Source organism: Mastigoproctus giganteus, chromosome 2, assembly GCF_048544385.1.
Source record: "Mastigoproctus giganteus isolate SK-2022 chromosome 2, ASM4854438v1, whole genome shotgun sequence".
In the NCBI taxonomy this organism is placed as follows: domain Eukaryota; kingdom Metazoa; phylum Arthropoda; class Arachnida; order Uropygi; family Thelyphonidae; genus Mastigoproctus; species Mastigoproctus giganteus.
This window is the reverse complement of record NC_143576.1, coordinates 25630011-25654083: the sequence shown is the minus strand read 5'-3', so window position 1 is coordinate 25654083 and position 24073 is coordinate 25630011. Positions and strand designations below refer to the sequence as shown.

At 37.7% G+C, this 24073-nt stretch overlaps 1 protein-coding gene across 3 annotated transcripts in view; it reads right to left on the bottom strand.

The window, feature by feature from the left end:
• Window positions 1-24073, bottom strand: part of Rbcn-3A (rabconnectin-3 alpha) — a 980796-nt gene that overhangs the window by 932813 nt on the left and 23910 nt on the right. For all 3 annotated transcript variants that reach the window (XR_016547873.1, XM_090388469.1, XM_090388476.1), the window contains exon 2: window positions 15093-15217. Coding sequence is in view for 2 of the 3 variants with exons in the window: in XM_090388469.1 (XP_090244595.1) it covers window positions 15093-15179 (87 nt within the window). In the remaining variant the exon portion in view is untranslated. The remainder of the gene's footprint in view (window positions 1-15092; window positions 15218-24073) is intronic.

Here is a 24073-nt window from a genome sequence, read left to right as displayed (position 1 = left end):
CTGATCAACGATCGCCAGTATGGATTCCATCAGTGTCGATCCACTGGTGATATTCTGGCTTATGTTACCCATTTATGGACTAATTCAGTGGAAAGATTCGGTGAAACGCAAGTAGTTGCTCTTGACATCTCAAAGGCCTTCGATCATGTTTGGCATAAAGGTGTTCTAAACAAGCTTCCATCTTATGGTTTGCCAACTGTTTTTAGTAATTGGTTATCCAGTTTTCTCTCTGATCGTTCACTGAGGGTGATGGTAGATGGCTCTATGTCTTTAACTTCTCCACTAATGCCGGTGTTCCCCCAACATTCAGTTCTTTCCCCCAACTCTTTTCCTCTTGTATATTAATGACCTTCTTCCATTGACTGGAAATCCTAACCATAGTTTTGCAGATGATAGCACATTGCATTCCACTTTACATTTTGAGAAACCTTGTCCTGCTCAATCAGCTTCAACGTCTCGGAAATCTGCTACCAATTCCTTAAATGCCGATCTTCAGGTAATTCTCCAGTTGGGCTTAGTTGATTTCAACCCTTCTGAAACTCAGTCTTGTCTTATATCTAGCAAAAAGGATTCTTCTGCTCCTATGCTTATTTTTAGTGACACTCCGATTTCTAGGCAAAATGATATATTGGGGATTACCCTGACTTCTAATCTCTCTTGGCACAAGCACATTATAAATATTGCTTTCTCTGCATCTAAAAAACTTGGTTTTCTCTTTCGCTCTCGGCGTTACTTTTCTTCCAAACAGCTACTCACTCTATATAAATAGCAAATCCGCCCTGCCATGGAATATTGTTCCCACATCTGGGGTGGTGCCCCCAAAACCTCTCTCAGGCTTCTCGATTCCATTCAGAAGAGGGCAGTTAGTTAATTAATGATTCATCTCTAACAGTCTCTCTCCACTCGCTGTCTCATAGACGTACTGTTTCTGCTACATGCCTCTTCTACAGATACTTCCATGGGCACTGTTCTTCTGAATTGGCTTCTATAATTCCCACTCTCTCTTTCAAAACACATGCAACCACCAGCCAACATCCATTTACTGTCCAACTCCAAACTCACAGAACCAACTTCTCTTCTTCCTCGTTTATTCATTCAATTGCCATTTTCAGGAACAACCTTCCTTCATACGTATTTCCTGAAAATTACAGTCTACAGAAATTCAAGTCCAGTGTCAACAAATATCTTCTTTCGTCTTCTCAACCTCCAACCCAAGCACGGTACTAAGTACTATAAGTTCTAATACCTCTCGTGTTTGTGGTTTACATATAAAAAAAAAAAAATCTATAAATGAAGTCTTTTCTCGATGATCCTGCGGTGCTTCTTTAACCAGTGCCTCCAATTATTTCACTGGAACAGAAGTTAAACTAACAGGTCTGTAATTAACAGGTCTTTGATCCTCCTTTGTGAATTGGGGTCACATTTGCACCAGTGCAGCCAAAAATCCCGACAAACCAATTGTATAAATAAAAAAAAAGTTAGTCTATACCTCCGAAACTGTTTTTGCAATAAAAAAAATGTTTCTCATGTTTTTCTAAAAATGTTAAAATTTTATTATATATATATATATATATATATATATATATATATATATATTAGTTCACAAAAACCACATTACTGATTATAATCAGAGTTTAATGATATCAAAATCACAGATTAAAATTTGCAAAAATTCATACAAATTATAATAATCTTAATATACTTCAATAATCTTAATAATAATACTTAAATAATCTTAATTAAGGATAATAAAAAGAAAATAGGATATTTTTTCCTGTTACCGCTTTCAAAATATCCTGCCAGCACCCCATCGCCCATGCCTAATGTACTTGTCAAGAAATTTCGTGAAAGCTATTAACAAATGAGTGTCTAATTACAGTTTTAGTTATACTAATGATATTTATGACAAATGTTACGCAGCTGCCAAAATGCATTACTCTAAATTTTCATGTTTTGAAAGTATTCTTATTTCAAGTTTCTTATCTTTAGCATTTCAATGCTATACCTATAATTATTGCTCAAACGCCATATACAAATATCAAAATTCGACTTGAAAAATTTCCAATTAAATGCAATATAATAAAGTAAAATTAATTAAGTCATTTTTATTTGCCGATCGTATTTTAAAACTTTTTCTTTCTGTAACAGACAACATGATCTTTAAATTGAAAGAGGTATGTTTGTCGTTAAAATTTTTATTTTTTATATTCTTTCTATACAAAAATAATCTAATATGGTAAATTTTTACTTACTAAAAAACTAATAAATGCATAGAATTATATCAATATATTTTTACAATATAGTAGATACTGTTGGGATTTTCGGCTGTTGAGATACTGGCCTGTCGGGATTCTGGGCAAGCCCCATTTGCACATCTCCAGTCCATTGCTTATGTTCTGCACTGCTTATGTCTGTGTGACACCACATCTCTGATATGATATCCGAACAATATCTGCCTTGGATGTCTTGACTAGCAGTTCAAGTTCATCAAATTTATTTACTCCTAGCATTGGTGTACATGCAAGTATACATGCACCTGTTTCTACTCTTAGTTACCATAACACAGCCCATGTATTTACTTGTTCCACTATGACTCCCAGCAGTCCTAGAAATCCCCATTGCCTTGCTTTCTAGGCTGCTGCTCAATAGAAGCAGTGCAAGAATCTCTTTCACCTCTGCAAGGGCTACTGTTAATCTATTAGTCTGTGCATCCCCCCCCCCCAAGCTAGTAGTTTTCCGACCCATCTAACTCTGCCTCGATAGCATCAGCAAATATTCTTGCACCCTTCCTATTTAAGTCTATCCATCCCTGTAGAAGCAGTCTCTCCTATTAACAAGCACAGACCAGGCTGAGAAAAATTCTACCCCTTGAGCCTTGCACAATCTCTCCAGGGCCGAATTGATCAACGAGGCTCTCATCATATACTCCCTCCTATCGTGTCTGGGCAGAATTGCAGACACTTTCAAATTCAACCCCAACTCACGGCTTTTTTTCAGCATTGACTTGTACTTGTTAAGTAATTCCGCCAGTTTCCTACTCTTAATATCATTAGTAGAACAATATTATCCTTTCTGCCCTTAAAAGATGATATCTGCTCTGCAACGTCATCAACCTTTGCCCCTGGCAGACATACCCTGATCCTGTTCCATCTATCCTTTTTGCACAATATGTTCCTGTTTCCTTGACAATAGAGTAACCTACAACAACTAGTTCCTTTGGGACCAGCATATTCTGCCTTGGGGGTTGCCGCTGTGTTGCGTGATGTTCAAGTGCAAGCTCTGGCATTAATGTGAGCAGCTCACAGCTTGGTGGGCCCTTCAATTTAAATCTTTCGAGGGCATTCACCCTGTCCTTCAAGCTCTCATATAAGCCTATAATAATGCTGAGTTGGCGCCTGATTTCCTCACACTCCTTACATGGCTCACACACACAGACATTCCTCATGGCAATAGCATGTCCCGTTCCTGATTGCTCCACAAACATCACACAAGCAGTGCATTTCAATATACTGTGATTCAGAGGACAACCCTCCCCTCAGTTCTCCCCTGAGCCACAGCACTTCCATTAGTTTGAGCCTTTTGCTTTGCTGCTCTGGTCTGAGTCATGATTTCTATTCAAGTTCAATAAAATTCCAATACAAAATATATCCCTAAACTTATATCCCAATGCAGTTATAACACTATATATATGTATTTCGGTATGAAATATTATCTCTGAGTTAAGTTATATGACTTTCTATTTCCCCTGTCAACTTATATGTATTAATTTATGATGTTAATTTGTAAAAACTAGGTCGCTATATTTATTTAGTTAAAAAAGTACAATTCAATTGACAATGAAATTTAATAAGATTAATAAATTTTACTGATTAATTGATACTACTATACTCGCTATCTAGTTTTCCGTTAAACCTTACGCTATCTAGTTTGGTGCACACATTGTATCGTATAACAATGGCGCCAAGTTACAAACAGTAAATCTACGGACACAAAGTATTATTTACTTTCCAGTTCGCACTATCTAAATTCAAAATAAACCAAGGAGCTTGACCAGGTCTATAAGCTAGTTATAGAAAATAATTTAATCTAACAATTAAGTAAATAAAGCAGCTAAATATAATTAAAAACTTGGCATTCGCGGGAGCTGCAAAACCTGTCCAACATGTGGATTTGATACCCTTACCGATTTGATACCCTTACCTAAGTAATAACCTACAAAGTTCTTTCTAAGTTCAAATTAAATTAAAGTATTGTTACTAGGAATATAAAGCAACTCTGGAAAATAAATTAATATGCCAATTTAAGTCAATAAAAAAGCAAAAACTTCTCTATTGGCTGGAGCCGTAAAAACTTCGCCTGTTTACATGTACCTTCACAGAGCTCCAAATTGTAGCAAGAGATCATTCGTTTGACCCTAAAAATGATGGCTGATGAGTTGGATATGAATAAGGAGATGAATCGTCAAATTCTGTATGAAGATTTAGGGAAAAGGAAGATCTGTGCAAAATTTGTGCTGCACAGCCTCACACACAAGCAGAAGCAATGAAGTGTGTAATCATGCAAAGGCTTCATCCAGACTTATCAAGGCAATCCTAATTTCTTTGACTGTATTTTTACCAGACATGCATGTTGGATGTTTCAGCATGATCCAGAGATGAAGTGCCAGAGCTTGCAGTGGACTTTTAAATCATCACCAAGGCCCAAAACGCTTCATTTACAGAAGTCCAGGATCAAGAAAATGCTGATCATGTTTTTTGACAAACAGGGTATGATTTATAAGGAATTTGTACTTGAAGGGGAGACAGTCAATGCTGCATTCTATGTACAGGTACTTCAAAAATCACTAAAGTGCATTTTAAAGGTGAAACTTCAATTTTGAGTGAAAGGCACTCAAAAATAATGCCCAAGCCCATTCTGCACTTGTTTTGAAGACATTTCTGATGAAAAATGGCATTGTACAAATCAACCATTCAGCCGCCTACTCTCTCTCTCAATCTAGCACCAGCAGAGTTCTTCCCCTTTCCCAAGGTGTAAACTATTCTCAAAGGAAAGAGATTTCAGGATGTTGAGAGTAAAAAAAAAAAAAAAAAAAAAAACAACCCCAAAACTGAACATCTCTTTCAATGCTTTTGCTGACTCTATTTAAACATGTAGGAAGTCTAATAAGTGCAATCAATCTGGTGATGATTACTTTGAATAAAAATAAAACTATTTTTGAGCTCCTTCGCTTTGTGTTCTTTTTAATGCACCAGTCTGGAAAATATTATTGCCACACCTTGTATATGAATTTTGATTTAATAACAAGATTGTTTGTTTGTTTGGTTTTTAGGAGCATTAGCAACTAAGGCCATATTGCTCCAGGATATGCGGTGGTCATTCCCTGACCTTTCTGCATCCTCGTATTTGGTGGTGACGGGCTCGAAACTTAATAATAAGACCTTTCTTTTGATATCTATCATAAATTGCCAAAATTATAGCATTAGCATTATTAGAGGAATTTGATGCAAGAAAGCAAGGTTATGCAGCATCAGCGAAAAAAATAAATAATAAATAAATAAATAAAAAATAACCACTTCCACTTCACCCCTCTGTTCGTTGGAAATACCTGTCCAGCTGAGCGTTAAACTTATTTAGGCTATCGACTTCCACGACACGGGATGGAAGTCTGTTCCATCAACCAACCACCCGCTGGCTAAAGGCAAATTTCCGCACGTCTATCCTACATCTGTCTTTCCTCAATTTGAATTTATGCCCTCTCAGGTGATTATTCTGAGCAAGAGGAAGAATCCCATCAACATTGAGCATGCTCAAACCATTCAAGGCTGTATACGCCTCAATCAGATCACCTCGCAGGTGCCTAGTCTCCAGACACGTAATTTGCAAAACTTAAGCCTTTCTTCGTAAGAGCACCCCTTTGTTCCATTCACTAATCTTGTTGCCCTTCTCTGTATTCGTTCCAGCAGCTCTACATCCTTCTTGAAATGAGGCCTCCAGACCTGTATACAGTACTCTAGGTGTGGCCTGACCATTGCCTTATACAATGGAATAATCACCTCCTTATCCCTGCTAGAAAAATTCCTGTATATCATTGACAATACACCATGAGCTACTCTTGCAGCCCGACTGCACTGCTCAGAGAACTTCATATCTGCCTGTACAATTACCCCAAGGTCCTTTTCATTCTCTATGTCAGTGTAGTACCATAGAGTTGATATGTTGCTCTGGGGTTACTGTTTTCCATATATAGTACTTTACATTTTTCAATGTTAAACTTCATTTGCCACCTCTCAGCCCATCTGCTCAACCTTTCCAGATCCTTTTGCAGCAGCACAGCATCAGTAGTGTCCTTAACAAAACTGCCAACCTTTGTATCATCTGCAAACTTGGACATTAAGCTTGATATACCATCATCAATATCATTTATAAATACAGAAAACAATAATGGACCCAACACTGAACCCTGAGGGACTCCACTAATACCATTAGTCCACGATGAGCAGTGTCCATTGATTACCCTCTCTGTCTTCTCTCCCTCAACCACCCCTTTATCCATAGCAGCAATTTGCCTCCAATGCCACACTGCTCCAATTTGTGCAGCTGTCTTCCATGTGCAACAATATCAAAAGCCTTTCTAAGATCCAAGTATATAATATCAAAGTTATTCCCTGCATCCAGTTCTTTTGTGACTGCATCATAGTATCCAATCAAATTGCTCAGGCAACACTTCGCCTTAACAAAACCATGCTGTGTCTGAGCTATAACTGAAGTCTTGTCTAGATGATCCTGCAGTGCTTCTTTAACCAGTGCCACCATTAATTTTCCGGGAACAGAAGTTAAACTCATAGTTCTATAATTACTTGTATCAGCCTTTGATGCTCCTTTGTGAATTGGGGTCACATTTGCACATCTCCAGTCTATGGGTCCTCCCCTGAGTTCAAGGAAGCTCTCATAATTATGGCTAAGGGTTTGCTTACTTCTTTTGCTGCCTCCTTTAATATAACTGGATAGATCCCATCCACCCCACGTGCCTTTCTTGTGTTTATCTTCAACAGTTTCTCCTCCACTTTACTCTCAGTTATTACAAGATTCTCTAGCTTACTGCCAGAGCTGAATACACCTCTGGCATTCTCCTCGCTGAATAACTCCTCATGTATGAATGTCGATGCAAAATATTCATTTAGTTTGTTAGCTACCTGAGCAGGATCATCAACAGTTGACCCATCGATATCAAATGGACCAATCTGACTCATCCCCTTCCTTCTAGAGTTTACATAAGTAAAGAACTCTTTGCTGTTTTTCTTTGCATCCCTTATCAAAATTTCTCGTAATCTCCCTTCGCCTGCCTAAACTCCTTTGTAACTTGGTTACAGATCAACTTGTATCTATCATAGGCTTCTGTGTCACGTGTTAATTTGTATGTATCCCATGCATTTTTCTTCTCTGCCATATGTCTCATTAGTTCATCTGACATCCATTTAGGCCTAAAGCTTGAACAATATTTGTTAGTTGGTATGTAAAGCCTATTAGCTTCCAAGATAAATTCTTTGAATGCTTCCCATTTTGAATTTGCTGTTGGTAACATCATCAGTTGGTCCCACCATATAGAATTTAAATACTGTCTGAGTCCATCATAGTCGCATTTACGAAAGCAATAACACTTCCCTTTACCCCTAATGGTAGTTACCTCTTTGAGTAAATCCCACTTCAGCACACTGTGATCACTGCCACCTAATGGTTCATTTATCTGCAGATTCTTAATGCATGAAGAATCACTACTGATAATCAAATCAAGAGTATTACTCCCTCTATTTGCCTCCCGAAATGCTGATGTAGAAAACAATCATCGAATAAATACACAAAAGCCTTGCTAGTGTGTGAGTGACCAGCCCCCCAATTCCAGTCAATATCTGGGAAATTAAAATCCCCAATTATAAGAATCTCTGATTTACTGGCCCTCTCCATTTCCCTGTACAGTTTCTAATTATACTCATTAGAGTCATTGGGCCTATAGCACACTCCTACTCTCAATTTTGATCTCCCAATGCTTATGTCACACCACACTGACTCAACACTACACTGTCCAGCAATGTCGACTGGCTTCACTTCCTTGGATTTTATGTATTTCTTAACTAATAGCATAACCCCTCCTCCCTTCATATCCTGTCTATCCTTTCTGTAGACATTGTACTCCCCAAATTCCAGTTCTGCATTCCTTATAATTGTGTGACACCACATCTCTGAAATCCCAACAATATCTGCCTTTGATGTTTTGAGCAATACCTCAAATTCATCAAATTTATTTACTAAACTCCTAGGATTGGTGTACACGCAAGTATACAAGCACCTTTTCCTATTCTTAGCTACCCTAACACAACCCATGTGTTTACTTGTACCGGATTGACTCCCAGCAATCTCTGAAATATCCTGCATCTTGTTTTCTAGGCTTCTGCTCATTCCAATAGAAGCAGTGCAAGAATCCCTTTCACCTCTGCCAGTGGCTACTGTTAATCTATTAGTCCTTGTATACCCCCAAGCTAGCAGTTTTCCTAACACTGCCTCGATAGCATCAGCAAATATTCTTGCACCCTTTCTATTTAAGTATATCCCATCTCTGTAGAAGCAGTCCCTTCTGTTAACAAGTACAGACCAGGCTGAAAAAAATTCTACCCCTTGAGCCTTGCACAATCTTTCCAGAGCGAGCTAATCGACAAGGCTCTCATCATATATTCCCTCCTATCGTGTCTGGGCAGAATTGCAGACACTTTCAAATTCAACTCTAATTCATGGCTTTTTTTCATCAGTGACCTGTACTTGTTAAGTAATTCTGCCGTCTCCTACTCTTAATATCATTAGTGCCAACGTGTACAACTATATCACCTTTTGTGCCCTTAAAAGATGATATCCGCTCTACAATGTCATCAACCTTTGCCCCTGGCAGACATACCCTGGTCCTGTTCCACCTATCCTTTTTTATAAAGCATGTTTCCCGTTTCCCTGACAATAGAGTCACCAACTACTACTAGTTCCTTTGGGACCAGCGCATTCTGCCTTGAGCGCTGCCGCTGTGTTGCATGATGACCAAGTGCAAGGTCTGGCATTAGTGTGGGCAGCTGAGAGCTTGATGGGCCCCTCACTTTTAATCCTTCAAGGGCATCCACCCTGTCCTTCAAGCTCTCATATAGGCCCATAACAACGCTGAGTTGTTGCCTGATTTCCTTACACTCCTTGCATCGTGCGTGCACACACAAAGACATCCCCCATGGCAGTATCATGTCCCGTACCAGACTGCTCCACAAACATAAAACAAGTAGTGCAATTTAAAAGGCTGTGATTCAGAGGGCAACTACCCCCCTCAGTTCTCCCCTGAGCCACAGCACTCCCATGAGCTTGGGCCTTTTGCTTTGCTGCTCTGGTCTGAGTCATGATTTCGATTTAATTTCAATAAAATTTCAATTTCAGTACAAAATTAAAACCCTAAACTTGTATCCCAACACAGTTATAACGCTATATTTATGTTTCAGCATCGAGTGTTATCTATGAAATCCCTTTATATAACTTCCGTATCAAGTTAAGTATTAATTATTTATTTTTACTAATTATTTATGTTACGTAACCTAAGTCGCTATATGTATAGTTAAAAGTACAATTTAATTGACAATGAATTTCAACAAGATTAATAGATTTTACTGATTAATTGACAATATTATGTACTATACTATACTATATTAAGCTTATGCTATCTAGTTCGAGATATTTTGTATCGCGTAACAATGGCGGCAACTTACGAACAGTAAACACGTGGATTTGATACCCTTACCGATACTAAGTAATATCTACAAAATCTCTATCTAAGTTACTTTAAACTAAGTATCGTAAATAGGAATATAAAGCTACTCTAGAATATAAAGTAATATGCCAATTTAAGCTAAAACACAGAAAATAAATCAGAAAAAACTTCTCTGTTCCAGGAGCGGCAAAAAGCTATGTCTGCACAGCCTACTCTCGTACTCAAAACATTATATATATTATATATAATGATTGTCTTTCTTCACTCACTTATCAATTTCCTATAATCTCACTTTTTTTTTTTTTTTTTTTTTTTTTAATCATTAGAACTAGAGGTGTGGCCATACCTTCCCATGTACATTTCCATCCCTGTCAACATACCAAAATACTGGTTAATTGGTTACATTTCTAGGTTTATTTCAAAGTTCCATCATTTTACCGAAAGAAAAAAGAATAATGCAATTCAGCTGATGATGTCTGTGCGGAAAAATTGTTAGAACTAACCAAGGAAAGGATTAAGCCAATTTCCCATAAGCATTGAATAAAGTATTGTTTGTTTGTTATGAATCATTAGAGATGAATCATTAATTAACCTAACTGCCTACTTCTGAACAGAATCAAGAAGCCTGAGAGATGTTTTGGGGGCACCACCCCAGATGTGGGAACAATATTCCATGGTAGGGCGGATTTGCGATTTGTAAAGAGTGAACAGCTATTTCGAAGAGTTTTTTCGCCAAGAGTGAAAGTGAAAACGCCAAGAGTGAAAGAGAAAACCAAGTTTTTTAGATGGAGAGGAAGCAATATTTGTAATGTGCTTGTGCCAAGAGAGATTAGAAGTCAGAGTAATCCCCAAATGAGATGTATCATTTTGCCTAGAAATCGGAGTGTCACCAAAGATAAGCATAGGAGCAGAAGAATCCATTTTGCGAGATATAAGGCAAGGCTAAATTTTAGAAGGATTGAAATCAACTAAGTTGTCATTGCCCCATTAGAGAATTACCTGGAGATAGGCATTTAAGGAATTGGTATCAGATTTTCAAGAAGTTGAAGATGATTAAGCAGGAGAAGGTTTCTCAAAATGGAAAGTGGAATGCAATGTGCTATCATCGGCAAAACTGTGGATAGGATTTCCAGTCAATGGAAGAAGGTCATTAATATACAAGAGGAAAAAAAGTGGGGGGAAGAACTGAACCTTGGGAAACACCGGCATGAGTGAGAAGTTAGAAGACAGAGAGCCATCTACCATCACTCTCTCAGGCTGCTCCGTAGCCAGGTGAAAGGAGCAGCAGTGCGTAGCACATGCTTCTTGATTAGACAGGGGTTTGAGCCCATCGCCACCAAATACGGAGGATGCGGAAAGGTCAGGGAAGGACCACCGCATACCCCTGAGCAATATGGCCTTATTGCTAATGCTCCTAAAAAAAAAACTAAATAACAAATAACCATCACTCTGTGAGCGATCAGAGAGAAAACTGGATAACCAATTACAAAAAACAGTTGGCAAACCATAAGGTGGAAGCTTGTTTAGAAGACTTTTATGCCAAACACGATCGAAAGCCTTTGAGATGTCAAGAGCAACTGCTTGTGTTTCACCGAACTTTCCATTAGTCCATAAATGGGTAACGTAAGCCAGCATATCACCAGTGGATCAACACTAACGGAATCCATACTGGCAATTTTTGATCAGATGGAAGGTTTCTAGGTAGATTAAGAGTTGGCAGTTAATTGATTTCTCCATTACTTTAGAAAGAGTAGAAGTAATTGCAATGGGACGATAACTGAATGGGAGGGATTTTTCACCCTTTTTAGGAACTGGCTGGATATGAGCAAATTTCCAAGCAGAAGGAAAAACACCTTTCGAACAAGAAAGTGAAAAAAGGCGGCAAAGAATAGGAGTAAGTTCAGGAGCACAGGTTTTGAGAACAAGTGGAGAAATAGCATCAGGACCTGGAGCTTTTTTAGCATCAAGATTCATCAAAATCCTTCTGATATCCTTTTGACGGAAGACCACAGGAGGCATTGAATGGAGCGTGTTGGGAATGGTGGGAGGTGTTTTACCAAGATCATAAATACATGAGCTGGAAGGAAAATGGGATGCTAGCAGGTCAGCTTTATCCTTGGCTGAAGTGACAACAGAATCATCTGGTTTGGACAGAAATGGGAGAAGAGAAGCGCAAAAGTTGCGGCCAATATCTTTGGAAAGAGACCAGAATGCTCGGCTACCATTAGGGCAAGAAGCAAGTTTTCTACTCTTAGCCTGTTCAAACTCTAGTTTGGACTGATTAATAACTGCTTTACAATTGTTGCAAGCTTTGGTATAGGCAGAAAATGAAACTGAAGAATTAGAAACAAGCCAATTACGATATGCAACATTCTTCTCTTGAACAGCCTTAGCACATTTATTTGAAAACCAAGGTTTAGATAAAGGACGAGATTTTAAAGTGGAGTGTGGGATAAAGGATTCCATTCCTACAAGAATAATTTCACTGACACAATCTGAGCAAACGTTGACATCAGAAGTTTTGAAACAATAATCCGACCAAAAAAGAAGAAAGGAAACCTCGTAAGTCATCCCATTTTGCATTCTTGTAATGCCAAACAATACGAGGTTGGGAATAGCCATGAGATAAAGGCTCCACTGGAGAAGAGACAATCACCAAGTTGTGATCTGAGGTGCCTAAAGGACCTCTCACTTTGACCGTGTACTTAGAAGGGTTGTTTGTGAGAAAAAGATCAAGTGTGTTGGCTGTATGGTTAGGATTGTCCAGTATTCTTCAAGGTAAATGAACAATCTGTGCAAGGTCATTAGTAATCGAAAAATCCTCAACATCTCGACCAGCTGGGTTAGTATGACTAGAAAACGGAAGCCAGTTGGAGTTGAACATTAAAATCACCAAGGAAAATTACCTCACTGTTAGGAAAGTTGGACTGGAGAAAGTCGAGTTGCAAAGAGAGAAAGTCAAAGAGCTCCAAGTGATTAGTGGAGTTGGGAGAACGGTAGAGACAACAGATGAATCTGACACAATGAGGTAGAGAGAGATTTTAAGCCAGAGAAGATCGAAAAGAGGAGATTCCAAATTACCAAGTCTCTGACACGGAATATCGGAACAGACATATGCACAAGTACCACCTTTGAGGCGAAAGGAATTGTATAGCAAATAATTTGGGCAACTGAGATGAGCAGTAGTTGAATCAACTGATAACTGAGATTCTGTCAGAAAAAGTACATGGGGTTTGGCAGACTGCAAGTGGAAATGGACATCGTTGAGATTAGAATTGAGACCATGTATATTTGTGAAATGAATTAGGAAGTGTCTGAGCGGTTTAGATCATTTCCCAGATAAGCTTACTCTATTAGTTTGACAATTCATGGTGTATTCAATAGTAACGAAAAGTGGGTGGGACATGCTGTATCAAGTAATGAAATTTTTGGATATGGCATACACATGGTAAGAATATACCCAGATCCTTGACATAATGTGGCCTCGACAATGTCCCCCCCTGCATACACACTACTCAGACTCCCTCCAGTCACTATCTGGCAGAGTAGAGGTAGCAAGATTATACACTAGCTGATCCGGACGCCTCCTAGAGAGTTACCAATAGTTTCAGTTTCGGTTCGGTGTACTAAATAGCAGCCCTCCTGCGAACACCGTTTTAGAGCTACCCACGAAATGTAAGGAAGATTGGATCATATCACAATGTTTATCATAACCTCAAAAGTTATTGATCGTACTGCATGATGGAAGAGATGGGGAAGGGTCGACCGGAACTTAGCTCTGGCAGCTAAACATGGGTTGCACCACTTCAAGCCTCCAAATAAGCAAAGTGGTGGTGGTAGTGCACCGGTTGATGAGGGTCATCTACCACCTAGTACTGCCTGGTAACATAGAGGGGCAGCATTCCTCCATGTGGTGTGGGCACCACACCTCAACCCCTGCTTACATTGTTTCACACCTGGGTGGTCACCCAGGTGTGAAACAATGTGCTTGTGCATGGAGGTTATATTCAGGATTACTAACAGTCCCAGCATCGTGAAGGTGCAAGCAGAGGATTTTGCTGTCACAGACCGTCGGGACTTTGCGGAAATTGGGTCCACTTGACTGGAGTGTCACCCGAATATCAGTTCCATCAGCGTTTTAGACTCCCAGGTAGCAAGTACAACTTGTCTGACATATCTGAGAGAACCTCAAGGACCTAGTTTTTAATCAAACAAGATACTTGAGGAGCTAGATAAATGCCTACAGGGTTGCAGTAGTAAATCAAAGTCATATACCCTCATCATTGCAATTCCACAAAATGATGTGTTATATTTATTTGGTTTCTGTAATAATGGTATTAGTTCAAATTAGTTAATAAATGTATCTATGTTTATGTCTTTTTTTTTTGTCTTAAAAAAAAAAAAAAAACTGTACATGACAACTTTCTGCTTATCATTTTTATGATCAGTATAGCAGTTTTAGTGAAAAGTAGCTAATTTTATAAAGGTTGCTGAAAAACAATATGTATTAGTAATTGGTTTACTCTTATATAATTAGGTTTGTTCACAGGATTCAACATGGAATCCAGAAACATCACCAACTGTCAAATAGTTGTATTGTGTGGGAGTTTTAGCTGATTAAAATAAACTGTAAACTTTTGTACACAATAAAATTCACTTGATAACAATTCACATTTCATCAGTGTTACTTGTACTTCACATCAATATAAAAATGCTAAAATTTTTAATTTTTTAATTCAGAAATGACCACAATATCATTATGTCAATGTGATTTCTGGAACCATGCCCATGTAAATAACTCAACATTATGGGAATAATTCAAAAAATGCCTTCACTGACAAATTTAATTAATTTACTCGTAATATAATCTGTATATCAAATAACTACTGTTCACATTATTTTTTATTAATTATTATTTTGACTAAATATATGAGGAAAATAAATATTTAACACAGAGATTTGAAACTGCTTGTAAAAATGTTGAAACTACCATGGAATCTGCATTAGTTTTTCCCTCCAATTTATAAGCTATGTAAAAAAAAATTGTTTTACTCAGATTATAAATTAAAATCTATTTCCTAATACAGAAGTAAGTACAGACAACAGCAAAAATCAAAATACTGGCATTAGTTAATGAATTAATTCGTTATAGTGGACATACTGGATGTGGAATAATCCCACACTCTAATGTTTCAATAAAGAATTTTGACCAGGAAAAATTCTCTAAATCTTGATTCACTTGTTACATAACTATGATTTAAAGTGAAATAATACTGAAAGGCATTATACAATTTAAATTACTTACAGTGAAAGGTATACCTTCGACACTTCCCACTGCATAACAGTGATCTCCAGCATTTGCTGCACCAGTCAGCACCTGATGGCAATTCATTCTATTATACTCGAGTTTCTGCTATAATACTGTTCCAGCTAAATGCAAATCAAACAAGTATTGTTAGGATAACAGACATAAAAATATAGATAATAATACATTATTAAAGGAACATTTGAAATTATTTTAAGAAGCAATTAAAATCAAGACAACACCTAACTATTTTCCTATTAAAAGGTATAAAATCTTTATTTGACATAAAAGTTAGCTCACCTTTTAAGTCTATCTGCAAGAATTTGTCTCTAAGTTGAAAATAAGCTGAAGACAGTGCCGAGCACTCAGCTACAGTGAAAGCAAAATGATCCCCATGATTGCAAATCAAACACAACTTGCACAAATACACAGTTCAGCAAATGCATATGTTCAGAAGTTATATTCACCTTCCGACTAATGCTAATGAGAAACTAGTACCTTTGAAACAGCTGCCCTGAAATGGTAGTGGTTCAGATTTTTGAATGTATACGCAGATTCACCTGTTTGAGTGATGCACTAGCTTAGGCAGAACTGTGGATAACAGCATTTGTTTCTAAGCTAAACATAAGTGCAAATTAACACCAAGTACTGTACTTGCTCTTCGGTCAAAGCCAGGGCTGGACTCAGGTAGTACTGCACTCCAGGAAGAAAGATTATTTCAGCACCCCTTTGCATATCCTAGAAATCTGCGTAAGAGCGGCGAACCCAAACTATAATCGCCACAGAGTCCTTTTGAAAGGGCTGTTCGATGTCTGAAATAAGACACAAATTATGATGGCAATTTATATCGATACAAGTGAAACCAGAATGGATGCACATTCTGAACTGTAGAAGAATCTTTCAATCGATACTTCGATTTCAATATTTTATATGGATATATAAATCGAAACATCAAAATAAAAATGTCAAAACAAATAAGCACAAAAAATACAGATCAAAGTTTCAATATTTTCCAACATCGAACAGCCCTGCCATTCGGAATGCATTTGGTATTTGATGATGGAATTTTCTGTAACACAAGCTAGTGAAAAACAGCACTCGTTTATTAACCTGCAATTTACGACAATCTTTTTTTTTTTTTTCTTTTTTCAAATTTATACAAATCCTCTATCATACAACAGTCGATGGGCTACAATTACGCACAATACACTAATCTAAAATTTAACCTTAGTGTCTGCAACTCTATTTACAAAACCAAGCCCTAACATTTACATTTCATAAGTATAATTAATTAGATACATATTACATTAAATTTTACATTACAATAAGTACATTTTAAGGTTATTAAAATTATTTAAAACAATAGTGAAGGAAACTAATTTTAAAAACATTTTTTTCTTGACTTGAAATCTTCAAAAATTTTTATACTTTTGCTAATGTCAATTCTTTGGACAATGTCATTTTCTATTGATAATAAAGCTAATGTACTTATATTTTATTTTATTTGTACTTTAATAAATTAACTGGGCATAACTGTGTATATATATATGTATTTGAAACTATGGACCCCAGTACTCCAGGCCCATTTGTCACTATTCGATCACTTTATGGCCATAATACCTACAACGACTGTGTGCAGTTACAAAAGTCCTTCCTCTCAATAGCCCGGAACAGGCAACATTTACGCTTCGCACACAGATGCAAAAGCAATCGAATCATACCTAAAGGATTCCGGTACAAAGCCCCGTTCCACAACTCTCACATGGATCGTGCCTGCTTTAACTTCAGCCTACGCAGATTAAATTTGTGGATATCCCATCTCCACCGTGAAATCAGGAACGCTGAAAACAACAAGTCCAGACTGTTACAACATCTGCAAGGTAAGGTCTCGCCTATCGTATTTACAAACCTTATACATACCATCTGCCATCGGGCTAGTCAGACCTCGGATACCTACCGTTTACGCCAAAGCTAATGAATTTAATCTTTCATTTCCCATAGTCAATCGAAGATATGTCTTAATAAGTTTTAATTTGCTAAAACTTCTTTTACAGGCAGCTGCTGTAACAGGAATAGTTAGCAATATTCTCAACACTACCCATAAATTTGGTAGGGTATTCTGAAGATTATTTTAATGTCAAGTACTGCAGGGTTTCTAAAGGGGAACTTAAATAGTCTGGAATTAAATTACTGAGTGATTTGATTTCATCAAATAATTCTATACTGTTAATATCCAAACATCTTCCATCTGTGAGAATCAATTCTAAATTCATCCAACATTTCTTTAGTTCAATTGAGTTTGGCACTTTCAATAAATCAAATAAAAAACTCTCCAAGTCTGGTGCAAGAGATTTGTTTACTCAAACTGCTCTTTCGTGTAAGATATTACTGTGTCCAAAATAGTGTTGAATACATTTATTTCCAAATTCTTTTTAGTCGTCGATAACATGGTCAGTAGTTTCGTAGTTGAACCACCTCATTTTGTGGACCACTCTTTTGTCTGTAAAAACAGGTTCTATTCCCAGAAGTTCTGAGAACTCTTTTGCTTCAACTAAAGAATTTTAAAATCCATTTGATCGATATTCAATTATATATTTGGTGCTAGATTTTAATAAATTAACAACAGAATTTAAATCCATGGTACTTGATTGCATAGATTTACTTACTATATTTATACGGTACAGTACATAACAATCAGCATTACAAAAAATGAGAAGTCACACAGTTGTTGGGCAAGTGTTATAGCTTCATGTTTTACAGCAATATTTGATGCACTTTCACTAAGTGTCATAAGTGCATCATGAATTTCAATAATTTAGCATTAGCATTAGTAGAGACATATGATGCAAGAAAGCAAGCTTATGCAGCTTCAGCCAAAAAAAAAAAAAAAAACTTCCACTTCACCCCTCCATCCGTTTGAAATACCTGTCTAGCTGAGCCTTAAATTTAATTAGGCTATCAACTTCCACAACAAGGGATGGAAGTCTGTTCCACCAACCAACTACCCGCTGGCTAAAGGCAAATTTCCGCACATCTGTTTTTCCTCAATTTGAATTTATGCCATCTCAGGTGATTATTCTGAGCAAGAGGAAGAATCCCATCAGCATTGCGCATGCTCAAACCATTCAAGGCTTTATACACCTCTATCAGATCACCACGCCAGTGCCTAGTCTCCAGACACTGTAATTTGCAAAACTTAAGCCTTTCTTCGTAAGAGCAACCCTTTGTTCCATTCACTAATCTTGTTGCCCTTCTCTGTAGGACAACAGAGAAGGGCAACAAGATTAGTTGACAAGGAAATAGAGCCTTCCAGCAGCTCTATTTCCTTCTTGAAATGAGGCCTCCAGACCTGTATACAGTACTCAAGGTGTGGCCTGATCATTGCCTTATACAAGGGAATAATCACCTCCTTATCCCTGCAAGAAAAATTCCTGAATATCATTGATAAGACACCATGAGCTACTCTTGCAGCCCATCTGCACTGCTCAGTGAACGTCATATCTGCCTGCACAATTGCCCCCAGGTCCTTTTCATTCTCTACCACTGTCAGTGCAGTACCATAGAGCTGGTACGCTGCTCTGGGGTTGCTGTTTCCCATATGAAGTACTATACATTTATCAATGTTAAACTTCATTTGCCACCCCTCAGCCATTCTGCTCAACCTTTCCAGATCCTGTTGCAGCAGCATAGCGTCAGTAGTGTCCTTAACAACACTGCCAACCTTTGTATCGTCTGCAAACTTGGACATTAAGCTTGATATACCATCATCAATATCATTTATAAATACAGAAAACAATAATGGACCCAACACTGAACCCTGAGGGACTCCACTAATAACATTAGTTCATGATGAGCAGTGTCCATTGATTACCACTCTCTGCCTTCTCCCCTTCAACCACCCCTTTATCCATAGCAGCAATTTGCCTTCAATGCCACACTGCTCCAATTTGTGCAGCAGTCTTCCATGTGCAACAATATCAAAAGCCTTTCTAAGATCCAAGTATATAATATCAAAGTTATTCCCTGCATCCAGTTCTTTTGTGACTGCATCATAGTATCCAATCAAATTGGTCAGGCAAGACTTTCCCTTAACAAAAAACCATGCTGTGTCCGAGCTATAACTGAAGTCTTGTCTAGATGATCCTGCTTCTTTAACCGGTACCTCCATTAATGTTCCTGGAACAGAAGTTAAACTCACCGGTCTATAATTACTTGTCTGCCTTTGATCCTCCTTTGTGAATTGGGGTCACATTTGCACATCTCCAGTCTATGGGTACCTCCCCTGAGTCCAAGGAAGCTCTCATAATTATGGCTAAGGGTTTTCTTACTTCCTTTGCTCCCTCCTTTAATATAACTGGATAGATCCCATCCACCCCACGTGCCTTTCTTGTGTTTATCTTCAACAATTTCTCCTCCACTTTACTCTCAGTTATTACAAGATTATCTAGCTTACTGCCAGAGTAGAATACACCTCTGGCATTCCTTTTGCTAAATAACTCCTCATGTGTGAATGTCAATGCAAAATATTCATTTAGTTTGTTACCTACCTGAGCAGGATCATTAACAGTTGAACCATCGATATCAAGTGTACCAATCTGATTCATCCCCTTCCTTCTAGAGTTTACATAAGTAAAGAACTCTTTGCTGTTTTTCTTTGCATCCTTTGCCAAAGATTTCTCATAATCTGCCTTCGCCTGCCTAACCTCTTTTGTCACTTGGTTACAGATCAACTTATATCTATCACAGGCTTCTGTGTCACGTGTTAATTTATGTATCCCACATATTTTTCTTCTCTGCCATATGTCTCATTAGTTCATCTGACATCCATTTAGGCCTAAACCTTGAACAATATTTCTTAGTTGGTATGTAAAGCCTTGTAGCTTCCAAGATAAGTTCTTTGAATGCTTCCCATTTTGAATTTGCTATTGGTAACATCATCAGTTGGTCCCACTGTATAGAATTTAAATACTATCTCAGACCATGGTAGTCGCCTTTACGAAAGCAATAACCCTTTCCTTTACCCCTGATGGTAGTTACCTCTGAGTAAATCGCGCTTCAGCACACTGTGATCACTGCCACCTAGTGGTTCCTCTATCTGCAGATTCTTAATGCATGAAGAATCACTACTGATAATCAAATCAAGAGTATTACTCCCTCTAGTTGCCTCCCAAACAGGCTGATATAGAAAACAATCATCCAATAAATCCACAAAAGCCTTGCTACTGTGTGAGTGACCAACCCACAAATTCCAGTCAATATCTGGGAAATTAAAATCCCTCATTATAAGACTCTCGCCCACTTTATTTCCCTGTACAGTTTTTTATTATACTCATCAGAGTCATTAGGCCTATAGCCCACTCCTACTCTCAATTTTGATCTCCCAATGCTTATGTCACACCAAACTGACTCGACACTGCACTATCCAGCGATGTCAACTGGCTTCACGTCCTTGGATTTTATGTGTTTCTTAACTAATAGCATAACCCCTCCTCCCTTCATATCCTGTCTATCCTTTCTGTAGACATTGTACTTCCCAAATTCCAGTTCTGCATTCCTTATATCTGTGTGACACCACGTCTCTGATATCCCAACAATATCTGCCTTTGATGTTTTGAGCAATACCTCAAATTCATCAAATTTAATTACCAAACTCCTAGCATTGGTTTACATGCAAGTATACAAGCACCTGTTCCTATTCTTAGCTACCCTAACACAACCCATGTGTTTACTTGTACTGGATTGACTCCCAGCAATCTCTGAAATATCCTGCATCTTGTTTTCTAGGCTTCTGCTCATTCCAATAGAAGCAGTGCAAGAATCACTTTCACCTCTGCCAGTGGCTACTGTTAATCTATTAGTCCTTGTATACCCCCAAGCTAGCAGTTTTCCGACCCACCTAACACTGCCTCGATAGCATCAGTAAATATTCTTGCGTCCTTTCTATTTAAGTGTATCCCATCTCTGTAGAAGCAGTCCCTTCTGTTAACAAGTACAGACCAGGCTGAAAAAAATTCTACCCCTTGAGCCTTGCACAATCTTTCCAGAGCGAACTGATCGACAAGGCTCTCATCATATATTCCCTCCTATCGTGTCTGGGCAGAATTGCAGACACTTTCAAATTCAACCCTAATTCACGGCTTTTTTTTTATCAGTGACCTGTACTTGTTAAGTAATTCTGCCGTCTCCTACTCTTAATATCATTAGTGCCAACGTGTACAACTATATCACCTTTTGTGCCCTTAAAAGATGATATCCGCTCTACAATGTCATCAACCTTTGCCCCTGGCAGACATACCCTGGTCCTGTTCCACCTATCCTTTTTACTAAGCATGTTCCCCATTTCCCTGACAATAAAGGCACCAACAACTACTATCGATACCATAATTTGATACTATAAGGGCTTATACAATACGACTTATGCAATACAATCAATATGATTTTCCCAACATGTTTCACAAAGCGGTTTAACTGTGAAATTTGGCAATGTATCAGTTAAAATTTTCCATCTGACAACAGATGCGTCGTATAATGCCAAAGAATGACTGTGTGCAAGACATTGCAGCATCTCCAATCACTAAATTTAAAGAATGGCAACCGCAAGGCATATAAAATGCACGTGAATCTTCTTGACGTATATGTGCTTGCCCACTTTTATTTCCCCGCCACATGTTTGATCCATTATTATAACCTTGGCCTCTGCAATCTTTTAAATTTAACTTTAAATCCGAAAGTAATGTTTTTGTCACTTCAAACAATGATTCACCTTTTGACTCTTCAACTTCTTGAAATTAAATAAAATGTTCTTGTATTTTTAAATCAGGTAATGTCTACGAATCTTAATATAAATGAAAGCTGCTCTTTGTGACTAATATAGGAGTGTAGTCAAGGATAATAGAAAAGTATGTGACTTTTCTGGCATGCTCTATCATGTCGGTGAGAACAGCTGACACCAACAGAGAAATTATTTCATTTTGGATTTTTTTGCTGCAATATGTTACGAATCTCTTGGGAATGAATGAAACATATGTGTTCATGCGTTATGACATCATATTTACTCAATAATTCAATAAAACCCAAGAAACTGCTGCTATCTGAAGTAAACAATTGATCTGAAGAACCACAGAATGCCAAGTTGTGTGTCGATAAATACAATGTTACACAGGCAATCCAATATAAGTTTCCAATGCACTCGTTCCTTAACTATGGCAGACTTTAGTTCTTGATCTATCGTTCTGCCAGCCCAAAACCTTTGACAAGCATCAATCCATTTCAAATAGTTTTCTAAATGTACAGGCGATTTTTCACGACCCTTTAAATAGTTGTTCATGTTTCCAATTCAAATTGCCAACTGATCCAAATGCAGATGTTACCTTAACTGAATAAAATAGTTTGCAACAAATACAAAACACTTTAGTAGCACTTTGTGAATATATAAGCCAGTTTCGAAAGTATGTTTCACCATTCGAACTTTTTCTATGATATATCACCTCAGAAAAACATCAGTTCTCAGAATCTCTAGGGTAAATAAATGAAGAAAAGGGTAAATAAAGTTATTTCTGACAGTTCTGGTTGATTCAGATAAATCCGATGATATTATATGATCCCAAGATACCAAAGTCAGAGGAAAAGGCCACGTTGCAGGATCAAGGTATTTGAAAGTGGGAGTAAGGTTAATAAAATGATCCTGTTTATCATCAGCAAATTCTGCATTTGATACCAAATCAGCACAGTTTTCTAGGCTATTGATTTTAGGATTTTCATTTGGTACAATATTTAGTCTTGTTGTTGAAATTGTTGGAGCAGAACACTCTTCGGGAGAATTTTCTGTTTTAGTATCACCATTTAAATCAGATTTCTTACAGAGATATTTTCATTCAGTTATAAACGAATTAGATGCATTTTCTGATTGAAAAAAGTCAGAAATGCCAACTTCTTTTTCTCTTTCCAATTTTCTTTTATGGTTTGCAAATCCAGATAATTTTTTTTGGGAGTCATTTAGGGATATTGATAATTTTTAATATCTAACCTAAGGAGAAAAAAATCATAATTGGAAACAAACTAAGTAGAACATAATTATAGTACTCTACTTTTTTAAAAAACAATGTTGTAACATAAACAAAGCCAATAACTAAGTGTTTACCTACAGCTGCAGCGCCACAATCATGAAATGATACAAAATCACTTCAGCTGTTTAGAACAATCTTTGCAGATGAACACATTCACAAGGTGACTCCATAGTTTAGTATAGTTTATTAGCAGTTTGGGGCTTAAAGGGGAACAGGCATTCTGTGTGTTATCTGACACTCAGTCTAAAACACTGATGGATCCAACATCTTTATATTTCAGAAGATTTAGAAGGTTGGCTTGCCTCCCTAAAATCCACTCATGCACACCTTCTCAATGGTAAGCCCTGTTATGCCACTTAGGTGGCAACAAACATGTAGAGTGATTCTCTTCAAGATGCCTGGTCAGCATGAAGAGGAAAAGACCAAACCCTGCAGCAAGTGACAGCACAACGAAACAAATGGCCCTCAGTCCCCAGCGGCTTTCACTCCCTCTCTTTTACAGCCGTGAGAGGATCAGAGTGGAAACAGAGGGTGCTAAGAATCTCTGGGTACAACCAAGTTGCCAAGCACAGAAACTGAACTTGGCCTGTTACAACATAAAATCGCTCATTGGTGAAGATAGGATATTAGAGCTGGAAAAGTAATTAGAAAATGTGAATTGGAATATCATCGGTTTGGCTGAAACAAGAAGAAGAAATGAATCACTTATAAGTTTATAAAGTGGAAATCTGCTGTACACCAATGGAAACAGTGAAAGGAGTGAAGGTGGAGTTGGCTTTCTGGTCCATAAAGATATAAAAAACATTTTAGAATTCAAAAGTACATCACCAAGGGTGTCAAGACTACTACTCAAGATTTCAAAGAGGTACAAGCTAAAGGTTATAATGATTTATGCACCAACATTGAGCCATGATG